Source organism: Neolamprologus brichardi, chromosome 15 (assembly GCF_056152115.1).
Source record: "Neolamprologus brichardi isolate AB-2024 chromosome 15, ASM5615211v1, whole genome shotgun sequence".
Classification (NCBI taxonomy): Eukaryota; Metazoa; Chordata; class Actinopteri; order Cichliformes; family Cichlidae; genus Neolamprologus; species Neolamprologus brichardi.
This window is the reverse complement of record NC_142118.1, coordinates 10,706,697-10,720,575: the sequence shown is the minus strand read 5'-3', so window position 1 is coordinate 10,720,575 and position 13,879 is coordinate 10,706,697. Positions and strand designations below refer to the sequence as shown.

Here is a 13,879-nt window from a genome sequence, read left to right as displayed (position 1 = left end):
GTTTTCAGGAATGGATGGCAAAATATTTTTGGGTTTTTAGCTTCTTAAACATTAGAATATTCTGCTTTAATTGGTCTTGTGTTGTCTTAGTAAAATTAAGGGGAGGAAAACATTAAAAGCTGTCACTGTGTTTAATAGATCAAATGTTTAATCAAGTAATTAGCGAGCAGATTCGCTGAAAATGAAAATAAGTTTTAGCAGCAGTAAATGCATAAAGAAAAGAAAGCGATGTTTCTTTTTTTTTTTCTTTTAAATGAAAGGTCACATACTCCAACAGGGATTCAGAGGAAAATAAATGAGCTTTAATTTGAAATTTGCTAATCATGAATCTCAGATGCCTTGGTTTCTTTTGCTCGTCTACAGAGACGATGGAAAGGAGGGTCTAAAGTTCTACACCAATCCATCCTATTTCTTTGACCTGTGGAGAGAAAAGATGCTTCAGGACACAGAGGACAAGAGGAAGGAGAGGCGGAAACAGAAGGTAAGTCTAGAAGAATTAAAAAGCACAGGTTTGGCTGCGTTTTTGCTTTTTCACACAGCGGCTTACGAGTGCACTGCCGTAGACGGAGGCGTTTATGACTGGCACCAGCACACGGAGGTTAGCGAGTAGAAGAGCAAAAAGGCTTCACAGATACAGATTGATCTGTCCTGCTTGAATAAACTGGCAGGGTGATTCACTAATAGATTCAGAGGTCTGGCTTTATACCACACATCCAAAGGAGTTAATTAGTCACCACTCATAGATTATAAACTCTTCCCTCTGTCAACCCTCTTAGTTATTGCTTGTGTGATCATTACATCTAATTAATGGGAGCATCTGGTCTTCAGTTGCCCCTGCGCTGTCTCTTCTTCTCCACAAATAAACAGTCACTCGTAGCCTCATGAGGAATATCTATAAGCATTTGCATTCTGAGGTTGTTTTTATTTTTCAATATATTTACACAGACAAATTTAATTATGCGGCTTTGGCGCTTCCTCGCCAAGTGCTGAGTTATGACCCCCCCCCCCCCCCCCCCCCCCCCCCCCCCAACTCAAACCGAGGGGTTTCCCACCCTCAGCATCAGGAGCTCTAATCAGCACCAGCTTGCATTTTCCTGCGTGGGAAGCGGTGCATGCTCCCCATTTTGCCCCCCCGCAGTCAATCAAAGCTCGTTACAATCACGTCACTGAGGAGCAAAGAGAGATTTTCTGCTGAAGGTTTATGTGAACACCGAGGATATAATTTGCTGGTTATGAGGTTTTTAATGATTGTGGGAATGACGCACAGAGGACAAGTTTTGCTGAGAATTAGTTGGAGGATTGAGAGAATAAGAGTAACTGTAGTGATATTTGTGGTTGTTTACTAGTCTGCGTGCACATTTTTTTTTAAGCAGTAAATGAAACAGAAAGCTACAACATGCAACATTAGGTAAAGCTTATTTGCTCCAGAGGGTTAGGCTGATATGACCGCTTGCAGCCAGAGCTCATTCCAATGATTTCCTTCTAATTAAAGCTCCGGGTGGGCTCAGCTTGTAAAGCCATGTTCATTTCCCTCTCACCACAATGGCACTTAGACAGACCCCATGGAAAGGCCTTAAAGACATTCACAGGGAGAACCGGATATATGGAGGAATAGAGCTATTACACAAACATATATGGTGGTTTCATCATAGTGGATACATGGTCACATTGAGAAACAGGACAAAGATGGCTCAAAGAAGGTGCGTGTGCATGCATGCGTGCTGGAAGCATGCAGAATCACTCATTGAAAAGATTAAGGATAGAAAAAGCACTTGCATATACACACATAAATTCCGGGTTTAGATCTTTAATAACTTTACACTTCATCAATTTGCTGATTGAGTGGTTCTGCCACATCATCTTAATGGGCCTCTCAGTCATGGGGTTCAGTGTGTGTGTGTGCATGCTTATGCATTTGTAGCTGTAATTATGTTTACCATTGATACTTCATCTTATAATTTCAGAAGAAAATTCAGAAGTTTGCAGACGCTTTGTTCCTCCAAATTGAATTATTTTTTTCTGACAACATTAACATTAGCTGGGAAGCTTCAAGTTTATTTTTTATCACGGAGCAGGTTTTGTTCAAGATAACAGATCAACATGTACAAAGTGACCATAATTTGGGGCTGTGTGGATAATAAGAGGGTCTGTGGAGCTACAGACTGTGTAAATTGTTCTGCTTTCTATCATAAGCATCAGTTAGATAGAAACTGTATTAAGTGCTTCCTTTTTTCTTCCTTACTAGCTGCAAGCAACTGAAATATACAACAATTAAATAGCTTTTATCTATAGCTACCTAATCCTAAATCAAAAGGCACTAAACCTTAATAGGTCTCTCATTGGCCTTATAAAATATTTGTAAGACTACTTAATAGTTAAAATAATTTTCTTTACATCATTTAACACTGCAACTTAAGCTTAAAACTGTTTTACACGCCAGAAGAATCCATCTAAATAACACCTTTATTTAATGGATGCACAGTTTTAATTAAAGTCAGATATATTTTTAAAGATGGTGCAGCGATACTAAGACATTACGCTTATGCTTCTGGGCTCTGGCTGCAGCAGCTGTGTTGTTTATCTTGAATTATATTTTTAAATTCGTCTTATTTCTTTAGTTTAGTTTTTTGTTTGATGGCTTTTCTTGTCACATATGTACTGCTCTAGACCTTAATGATGATCTGGTGTGAACGCCATAGTTTTTAGTAAATGAAACTGGAGTAGCAGATACAGTTGTACCGTGAAGAAAAAACTTTTTTCTTTCTTTTTTTTAAACTGAACCTGCAAAAGTTGTAATTACATTTTTCATTTGACATTAATTTTAAATAACATATTATAATAACATAAAAACAGTATATCTAGGCCGCAGTTACACTAGTGAAGGTGGTGGTTGGAGACTAGGACAGCCAAAATTACTGCCACCAACCTTTGCTTCACACTAGCAACCTGCCTTCACTGCAATTAGTCTCAATATATATAGTATTTCAGCTCAGGATGTTGAAGGCTGGGAGTGAATAACTCCTTGAACAAAGTAACAACAAGGACATCCATCATAGATCAGTGGCCAGAATAATGAAACCGATATCAATGTTAAACACGCGCCTTAAGCAATACCTCTTTTTCTTTTCTTTTCAAATTACATTTCTGATATTTATTAAAGAAAATGGTCAGTTTCTTGAGCAACCTTGATGTCTCCTGTTTTTAAAATGTCAGTGCTAGAATGAACTCAATGTGTAAGGGTTGTTATTAAGAATAATCAAAGAAGGAATCAAGACAAAGTTATATAAAAGAATGAATAGTATGGAAGGTACTTGAAAGGTCACATTCACGGTCGTGGAAAATGTGGTAATCATATGAAAGCTGAAGGAATGATTAAAGTAAGAACGAGGAAAACTGCCTGAAAGATGAAAACTGAGGTGTGGGAATAATAGGATGTTACTTCCTTTATTTAGCTACACCCAGGCATGATTACTGTGAACCCTGTTGAATCAAGAAATCACTTAAATAGAACCAGTTTGACAAAGTGATGTAGGCTAAAAGAGCTTAAAAAGCAACACAACATGCCATGATTCAAAGAAAAGGTTGAGAAACAAAATCACTGACATGTATCAGTCCTGAAAGGGGTACAAAGCAATTCTTAAGGCTTTGGGACTCCAGGACCCACAGTGAGAGCCTTGGAACAGTGACAAACCTTTCCAGGGGTGGCTGGCGTACCAAAATTAGTCCAACAGCATGTCGAGAACTCATCCAGGAGGTCTCAAAAGAACCCAGAACAACATCTAAAGAACTGCAGGCTTCACCTGCCTCATTTAAGGTCAGAGTTCCCGATTCAACAACGAGAATGAGACTGGACACTCTCTCGTCCATGAGAGAGTTCCAAGGAGAAAACCACTGCTGACCAAAAGGAACATAAAGTCTCGTCTCACATTTGGAAGGTTTGAGTCCCGTTACGACTAACACAGCATTTCATAAAAAGATCGCACCAGCAGTCAAACATGGTGGTGGTTGTGTGAAGATCTGGGACTGCTTTGCTGCTTCACGACTTGCTGTAATTGATGGCACCATGAATTCTGCTCTCTAAACCTTGAAGGAAAATGTCCCCACATCAGTTCATGCCTTAAGCTCAGTTACACTTGGGCTATGCAGCAGAACAATGATCCACCAAATCTACCTCTGAATGGCTCAAGAAAACAAGGTTTTGGAGTAGCCTAGTCAAAGTCTGAACTTAAATCAGATTGAGATGCTTTGGAGTAAACAGTTATGTGGCTGACTTAACATAATTATGCAAAGAAGAGTGGACAAAACTTCCTCCACAGCAATGTGAAAGTGATTGCACTTCTTGCTGCCAAGGGTTATTAGGTTTAGGGAGCAATTATTTTTTTCACTCAGGGCCAGGTGGGTTTGGATAGTTTTTTTTTTTTTTAGGTTTTTTTACCACTTTATAAATGACGATTTCATTAATTAACTACATTTTGTATTAAATCTGTGTTATCTTTAACTAATATTATAAATTAGTTTCATGATCTCAAACATGTAAGTGTTTCCCAGCACTGTATTTAATCTTCTTCATCCCCAAACTATTTTCTTACATGGTCACATCACTAATCATTAGACTGAAGCCACATTTAACAAATTGTGGTATTCACAGGCCCAGCCAGCTAGAAGCCAGTGATAAATGAAAAGCAGCATATGGCAGAGAGAGGGGGGAAGAAACCTGCAGTTTCCTAATCTCATTAGCCTCTGTGTTAGCCTCAGTGGATTAGCAGTAGACTATGTGCTGAGCTAGTCAGAGGAAACAGAGGGTGAAAGTCTCAGCGAATGAGAAGAACAGGAACAGAGAGAAAGACGGAAAGTGTGTGTTTCTCTTTGAGATCAGTGTTTGGGTCCACTAGGCATCGAGATCTCCAACATCTGAATCCCCTTTGTGAAGAATCCCCTTTGCTCTTCCTCTGCTATTCCTGTCTCATTAAAGCACTCGTGGCTGGAGCAGAAATCTATTGATGTTTTCCCCCCAATTTTAAATACTTCCCTATAAGCAGGAATATATTTTTTTCACATGGCTCCCAGTTCTCATAAATACCAGTGGGTGTTGGTTGTTTAATAGTGGGCAGTTCTAGCATTTGTTCCTGAGTGGGACTGGAATGGCTCTTTTTTTAAACACATGATATAGAAAAGTCACTTTCATGTCTCCACTGACAATGTCGTCCTTTACTTTTTTGCTCACCAACTGATAATGCAGCTGCAGATCTGTGACTGTTTTCAGGTTCTCAAGAAGCTTAAGTCATCCCGAGTAAATGTAATGACTCTGAAACGACATTGCAGTCACTGTTGCATATATGCTAGAGAGCCTTAACTATCAAGATGTTTTGCTTTAGGAGACTGGTATGAAAAACTGTTTATTTCCAATCGAATTTCTGTGATACTACGGCACATGTAGAGGAGACATCTGCACCTACAACGCAAGGCATAATTCTGCCACCTGCCTCATAACAGTACACCTCCTTCTGTTGCTCTTATGGCTTGTTGCAGGCTAGTGGAGCTGTGTTCGTTTAATAGCTTGTTACTGCAATAGCAACGATGGCTAATAAGCAAAAAAGAGACAAGCAGACAGTGCATTCACAGTATTCTTACCCCAATTTACTAGCTATATTTATATGAACTCAGCTTGTCTACAGTCAATTTACAGCTTTTTGTTTCCATTTTAGCTTAAATTTTGAGCTAAGTGCTAATAAATGTAAAGCATAAAGCAAGTGATGTTTTAACAGTAAAGTTCAGTCAAGATCCTGCTTCAGGATCTAGCTTCCACTGTCCTTGTTCTTCTCTACCGTTGCTTTTACATTATTTTCTGAATCTTTATCTAACTCTGTGCAGCTGGAAATGCCTTATCTTGTGTGTCCCAAGAGCCTTATAAGAGTCCTCTCTGAAACCCCTCCTCCCTCCCTTACTCCCCCAGAGGTAAGAGCTTCTCCCTTGTCCTCTCTCCACCTCCACCAGAGCATCTGCTCTGCTTTGCAGTGGCCTGCAGCCCTCTCTATCCTCCCACTTCTCCACTCCCCCCTCTGGTTTGCTTTGGGCAAGTGAGCTGCCCACCTCAAGCCCATCACTAACAACCCTCTAACACTTACCTGCATCCCAGTTCTGTTTAAGAAAAAAAAAAAAGGGGGGGGGGGGGGCAAGAGTCCTTGATGTGTACTACCTTTTACCAACAATCTACAAAAAGGCAGATGACAAAACTCAAGTTTTAAACATAGCCTGTGGTTACATGTGCTTTAAATACACACAGCTGTGGCTTTAACACACACAAAGTATGCTGCTCAGTAAAACATCTTTTGTGTGTTTCTAGATAATATACTCTAATATACTCTAATCTTCTAATAATACTTTATGTTTACGTCTTTAGTGCAGTCTAACGATGAGCAATGAACAATGACATTAAAAAAAATGTGTACTGTTTGAGTTTAAATATGAATAATTTCAAGCCATACCTGTAGGCGTGTCAGTGCACACCTTTTGAAAATAAGGAATTTGGGATACAGCGCTGAGAACTCACTATACTAACTGCAAAACAACTCGGAGCAGTAACTTACCTGTGTGGTAGTTGGTAGTGCTTTTGACTTACCTCCACATGTCTTTTGATTTGTGGTTTGGTCAAACTAACACTAAAGGACATATGAAGCGGGACGTCTTCTGCTTGGATTGTTACAAAAGCACATTGCATACGTCAGGAAGACATTTGCGTTTGTTGCAGTAAAGGCATCAGTAACTTTTCATATTTCGTGCTATTTTTGAGCCTTCTTCACCTTGCTAGGACTTTATTTCAGTATTAGCATGAGGCTTCATTAAGGATCTGCATCCAAATGGTTTATTTTACAAAGATCAGCAGCAGCAGCTATGCGTGCATATTGTGAGAGGTTAGCGTTATTGTCAGCAGTGGTTGAATGCCTCTGTGGGCATTCCTGTGATGGGGGTTGGGGAGGGGGGGGTTACATAGCCACGATTCTGCTGAGTCTGTCAGTTTAAACTATACGCACAAATGATCGCACATGCCCGTAGTGTGTATAACGGTCTGGACACAGGCGTGCACGCAGGAATACAGTCTGTATATAAAATAAATCTATAACCGCTGTGTTGCATATACACACTGTGCTTACACAGCGGCACTTCCTCTGCCAGTACCAGTCCATTCAAATGAAAGATGACAACCTAGCAGAGGCACACAGCCCATTGAAAATTAGCTACATATATAACAGCTGTGACTCACGCATGCATGCTTACAAACACACACTCACAGAAAAAAATGTCTCATTTTCTCTCTTGTACGAACACTATCTAATCTATTTTCCCCATCATTAACAGAAACTTATTTTCCCATTGATTGCTGCACTACAGCATTAAAGCCATCACTCCGACACTCTGTTTGATGGACGGTTTGTCTCACAGTATACGTTTGACTGCCACCTGTCCTTCCTGCCAACCCTTCTTCTTATGTCATTAAAGCAAAAATTCACTCATTATAGTCTATAGACCCATAGATGGAATTTTATAGTACATTAGCTTATTTTTATTTCAAGTGTTATTTAATGTTTCTTCATATATTGCCACGAGACTAAAACTGAAAACCTTTCAGGAAGCCGAGTTTAGGAAAAGTAAAACTCGATGATTGCAGCTGGATTTTAGAGGCCCCGCGCAGCTTAGACTCGGTAAAAGGTCTTGACAACCTAATAAATAATAAAGTTTTAGTTAAGATATATTAATGTGTTTAAGCAGAGGAGGAGGCGGTTGTGTGTCTGACTGTGTGTGTTTAAGCGGAGATGCTTTTCTTCAGTTGATGCCTCATCAGGGATAATAGGTCACGATGATTCAGAACCGAATCGATGTGCGTTACAGTTGGAATTTATTCTCTCAGCGAACAAAATCAGCATCATTTAACCAAACCAGAGAAGATGCTGTCCACAACCTGTCACCTCTCAGCCAACATGCTTCATCTGAGCACACACACGCACACACACACCTGTTTGGTACGTCTACAGCTAGATATAATATTGGTATAGTTTGATACCCTAACTAAATATCGGCTTGTGTTGTTGAAACGAATTGTGTTTTTATAATCAGCACAAATATGTCTTGTTAAATTACTAACACACAAGCATGTCTGTGCTTTCTTTTTTTGTCTTAATGTCAAAAAAAGGCACAAAAAACGCATCATAAAAGCATCCCACTAACAGGTATTGTCTGTGTAGCCTTAAAAAAACAGTGTTCCTGTGCTGCAGTCGTCCCCCTTCTTCTTGTAAAACTCTTTAAATCACAGCCACATGATGCACTTGTACTGGCTGACATGATCCCTCGTTATCATGAACACAATTGTTCCCACATACTGTAAATATTCTCCAAAGCGCCAGCTGTGTATAGACCAGCAGCTGAAAAGAGTCCCTGAACCAATATGCTGTTCACTCTTAATTGCAAACTGAAGTTAACGGTGTATTGGTTAATATCTACGCTATACGCAGCTGTCGACTGTAAATATATTTGTGAAAATTTACATGCATGTCCTTAATAAAGCAAATAAGCTGAGCACCACAAGAAGATAGAAAGTAGAAACATAATATTTAAAGCCAAACTCACTTGTTTTATCCAGTTTTTGCAGAATAAATACGTTTTATTTTATTAGTTCGCAAGTTTGCTTTTATTACAGTTGTCTATGTTTAGCGTTGAGAATAATTTTTCACATTGATTTATATTGTTAGCTGGTTTAAGTTGACTAAAGATTGTAAAGTGTTTTCATGCATATCTTTATATTTAGATTAACTGTGAAAAGTCCCCTTTATGTTTTTATTGCCCTTCTTTAATATAATCTGCTCTCTCATTGTTTTGGGTTGGCTAGCACGAGTGTGTGCATTTTCTGTTTTGCATGTCATTCTCCAGTGTGGGTTGTTGCTGTGCATCGCATGTAGAAACACACCTTTGTAGATTTGCTCCCCCCATTCCAGTGAGATCTCTCCTTTTCTGCCTTAGTCTGTCTGTTTGGGATGAAGCGGCGCTCTGTTATATTCACCGTGGGTGTGTGTGGTCGTGTGTGTGGGTCTTTGCGTGCCATTGTGACGTCCCCCGCGCTGTGCACGTTGTCATTTTTCTGTTTAACAGCACTTTTTTCCCCCCCTCTTTCCCTTTTGTCCTACTTCTCACCGCCCACTCTGTTTTTGTCCCCGTTGACTGTGTGCAGCAGCGCTGTGCTCAATCCTGTGCCGTGTTGATTATTTTGAACCCCGTCCCCTCACCCCTGGTGCTTCTCTTGTGGTTTTTGTTTTTGTTCTTGTAGTTGCAGGACCCCCGCATGTATGATCAGGTCTATAGGTACTTAGACCTTCCAGGGCAGGTATGTGAAAAAACAGCGATTATTTGATTTAAAAACAAAAAAAAGAACAACCTTCTACCTCAGCAGCTTGCTGCTGTTTTTTTTCCCTCTGTTGCAAATCAGTCATGCTGAAATCTGGGAGTCAGGGATTGCTGTTTGACGATGGGCACGAGATTATCACAAAATATTACCCATCTTTCTTTATAGACTTTTAAGCTTTGGAAAAAAAATATTTACCACAATTTGATTCAGTCAGTCAATGAGCACTCCCTGCTCCCAAGCTTGTGTGATGCAGTATTTTCTGTGAAGCGCTACCCCTTTAAAAAAAATGTGCTTTTAAGTTTAAGATGATTAGAAAGCACAGATATTGTTAAGACTGTTGTGGTAGGTTGATGTTTATTCGGCACCTTAAAGTAAATTACAAAGCGGGACAGTTTGGATCAGTTATTACATTTTGGATTTGGTTGTTTGAGTGTGTGAACGCTTCTTTCTACTTCTGCATTGATAAATCTTGACTGTAATTTTCAAGCTCTGTCGTTCAAATGTTTAACAATCCTTCATCAGTTTTGGAAAATATATTTAATGGCTAATATTATTTTTTGTCTCCTGCTCTTCTCCTTCCACTCTCCTCCTCATTGTCATCCCCAAAACACCTCTTGTGGATTCATCCACCACTTCCCATTATTCCTTTTAACTATTCCATCCCCCTCCATCCCCGTCACCGTCTTCGCCTCCTCTTCTAAAGCTGAAGGCGATCGACCGTCCACACGAGCCAGAGAAGATACCGCGAGCACCTCACGATCGTAAGAAGGAGTGGCAGAAACTGGCACTGGGGGCAGAGCTCGCCCAGGACTTACCTGAAGACAAACACAGAGAGGCCAACGGATCTGCGGGTTATCACGACAACAGGTGAGTGAAGGTGGACGGCACTAGTTAGAGAGCTGAAAATCTGAAAAACTTGATAAAAACGGATTCATCTGCAGGATGAAATCAATCATATGGACAAAAATAAATAGTGTCCTGTCCACAGAGAATCTGTTCACGCAATTTACACTTGTGGCACTGGGGAAATGCAGCCACAAAAGGGATGATTAAGGTCCTTCACAGTTGTGATTGCTTTTATTGTGCCTCAGAGCTGCAGTGCCACTCGTGTTCAGTAATTTCCCTGCCAGTCAATGTGATTAATAAGAAAACATTTTATGCAAATTGGTAGTTTTGTTGGATTTGTCAGTAGCATGGATAGCTGACACAAAATCTTTTCTGCGAGCACTGATGAGAATAGATTTCAAGCAAATGGACCATAGATGTGGTTGTCGGCGTTTGATTTACAATGTTGTGGATAACAGTGTCTTTTGATGGGCACTCACCTAGACTGCAACGGCATTGTCAACAGAATAATTGTAGCAGAAATTCATTCTTGTGAATAAAAAATATTCTAAACTGCTGAGAAATGAAAACAGGAACTGTATACTTTTGTGGCCTGTGAGAATACGTTTGTTTTATGAAAAGTGCCTCTTTACTTATTATTACTTACTTGTTTTTATGTGTATATGTATATTGTGTGATCAGATCTCTGTAATGGCCAGAAGAAAACATAAACATGACCTTAAAGAACATAATGAGCGCAGGTCTTGTTTTTTAAAAGTATTTTGCTTAAAAGAAGCCAGCCATCCTCATACATTAAAAAAAGGTCTTGAGCAATAGTTCTTCAGGCTTAGTGTCCTTAAAATGAGGAAACTAGACTAGTGGAGGAGAAATGAAGACGTGGTAGGCCTACAAAACTATTCCCAGCAGATGAAGAGTTAAAAATTGTTCTAAGAAAGAAATCCTGCAAAGACTGGACTCAGGACCTGAGAGATGGATCTAAACCCTCAGTTGGTCAAGAAGCCACTCACTGCTGAGGTATGCCAACTGAACAACAAGTTTCATGTGGTGACCATTCCACATTTTTCGATGATTTTCGAATCATCATCGGTGTGGAGATCAGGAGAGAGGCACAGCAGCCATCTGTAAAACACAGTGGAGGCTCTGTCATGATTTAGGGCTGCGTTTCAGCCAGTGTTGTTGGAGATCTTGTCAAAATTGATGGAATTATAAACACAGAAATGTACCATCAGATTTTGATCCCCCATACAAGACCATCTAGATGTTCTCTGAGTGAAAACATTAATTTGTCATTTTTCTGCATGAAAATGACTCCAAACACGCTGCCAGTACAGTAAAAGCATACTGTTCCTGGACCTCAGCATTATTAAGGCAATTTGGGATCTTCTTGACAAAGAACAGAACAAAAGGCAGCTAACATATGAAGAAGAGCTCTGAATGTCCTTCAAGAAGCCTGGAGAACTATTCCTGAAGACGACTTAAAGAAATGACCAGAAAGGTTCAGGCTGTGGTGGAGAATAAAGGTGGTCATACTAAATATTGGCTTTCAAATTTAGGAAAACTTAAATCAGGTGTTGCTCAGGACTTTTGCATTGTGTTCTTAAGTGTTGCTGGCTACGATTACTGGACTCTGTGAATTCCATGACCCAATTACTACATAATTTCTGATCATCAAAAAGTCTTAGCGCTGTGTTTAATCAAACACAAACTCCACAGTAAATTTAATTAGTATATTAGTATTAGTATCTTCTGTTTTTTGTGTGTGAGTTTGCTTTGTGTTTGTTTTTCTTGTTTGTTTTTCTTTAATCCTTTACAAATATTCTACATACACAAGGTAAAATGATTGGGAAAAATACCTCAGTTCTATATACAGCACCTCTACTTACCCAGAATATGTAAGGTTTTGTTTAAGTGACATGATTTAAGTGACATGATTTAAGTTCTGACAGATGAGCTTTATGCGGGTAAGAATAGTAAGTGCAAAGAACACACAAAACTGCACGCACACACAAAGACTCACAGCTGAACCAAACACAGTGTAAATGAATGACTGGGTTTCTCTGCTCAGGACTCATTTGTACATGGAGCATTTGGACGGGCCCTTCTCACTGGCGGCGCTGCCCTACACTCAGATGAACGAACTGCTTAACCGTACAGGGGACAGAATGTATTCCCGACCTCACGACCCTCCACCGCCGCCACCTCCTATGCACCCACTGGGAGAGATAAAGCCACCTTCTGTGATCAGGTGGGTCATCAGCCTCAGTTTTCACTTTGTTGCTCTGGCTTTCACCTACACCTAAAACATAAATGTGCGTTTCAAGCAGTTTAAAAAAGTGCTAAGGAATTATCTGTAACTACTGTGATTCCCTCCCCATCTCTTAGCCTTGATTATCTCCTTTTCTCATGCACATCCGTCAGTATCATAGACCGGCCTTCAATTACTGGTTCTGAAGAGGTTGATGAATGTGTGGTTTGAGAGTGTGTGGAACAAAGATGAAGTAAAATAAGAAAAAGGCTTGTTGAAGGGCAAGATCAGCTGTGTGTTAAGGCCACTGAACATATTACAGGTTGTTTTTCTGCTCACATATTGGCCGCTTATGTAGCTGTTTTTGAAAGGATGAAGAGATCAGAGGGAATGATTAAGGTAACACTGGAGAAATCTTGCATTGATTTTTTTTTTGCACTTGCCCTTGCCTCTGCCTTCGCCTCTCGCTCTTTTATTTACTTTATTCTGAGCTTTAATTCGTGCTGATTTTCCTTTTTTTTGCCATTTTAAAAGTTCCCGTCACCATGTTCCATCGTATCTTATTTTCTCGCTTCACCTCCTCTGAAAACGTTCCTTTACTACAGCACATTAAGTAGCGCTGATGTCCTGAGAGGAAACACTCCACACTTTATTTGTGTGTCTTCTCTTCCTCTTGTTGTGCCTTTTTTTCCCTTCTCCTTCACCACAGGAGGAGGATTGATTGTGGACACATTCCTCTGTGTCGCAGTGTTAGCGGTGTACCAACCCACGCAGGTTCGGCATCAGTGAACGGCCACTGTTATTCATACTCTTGTCTTTAATGTGCAAGTTACAATAAGCCGGTTGCTCGGTGATCTTTAACCTCTAATTTATTGAACTGACAGTGAAGTGGAAATACTTTGGCCTCGTCACTCTATCCATGCTCCTGTGACAACTCTGCCGTTTCACAAAGCAGCTGTATTTATGGTTACTTCCACACTCCCAGCAGCTGCTTCTGACGCATTGCTGCACATTTTTAATTGAAAAGATAAGAACGAAACAAACTTGGCTGTTGACATGCACCTTTTGGGAACAGGCAGTTTCTGTCGTTACAATAGTCAGGCTTTCATGCTCAGATCGAACTTCACCAGATCCTCTTGATCTTGTCTGCATACACTAGTTCAATGCACTTTTAAATGATCAAGATTACCAAAGGAAAACTAGACAATTTGCAGACAGCTGGAACCATAATATTTTGGCATGTTTACATTTCATAACCTCTATCGCTATTTACAGTTTTCATATATTTTTTAAGTCAAACTATTAATTAAAAAAAAGTAACTAGTAACTGAAGTGCACATGTATATACAAGCTGTTTTGGTGGGTGTTGTGTTTTGAGAGAATTTATGGCACAT

General features: G+C 39.9%; 1 protein-coding gene across 4 annotated transcripts in view; it reads left to right on the top strand.

The window, feature by feature from the left end:
• Nucleotides 1–13,879, top strand: part of wasf1 (WASP family member 1) — a 62,603-nt gene that overhangs the window by 45,522 nt on the left and 3,202 nt on the right. For 2 of the 4 annotated variants that reach the window (XM_087851906.1, XM_087851905.1), the window contains exons 5-9: nt 364–481; nt 5,872–5,955; nt 9,317–9,373; nt 10,098–10,261; nt 12,306–12,485. In XM_087851906.1, coding sequence (XP_087708032.1) covers nt 364–481; nt 5,872–5,955; nt 9,317–9,373; nt 10,098–10,261; nt 12,306–12,485 — 603 coding nt within the window. The remainder of the gene's footprint in view (nt 1–363; nt 482–5,871; nt 5,956–9,316; nt 9,374–10,097; nt 10,262–12,305; nt 12,486–13,879) is intronic. The other 2 variants (XM_087851907.1, XM_087851908.1) reach the window with 2 other exon arrangements.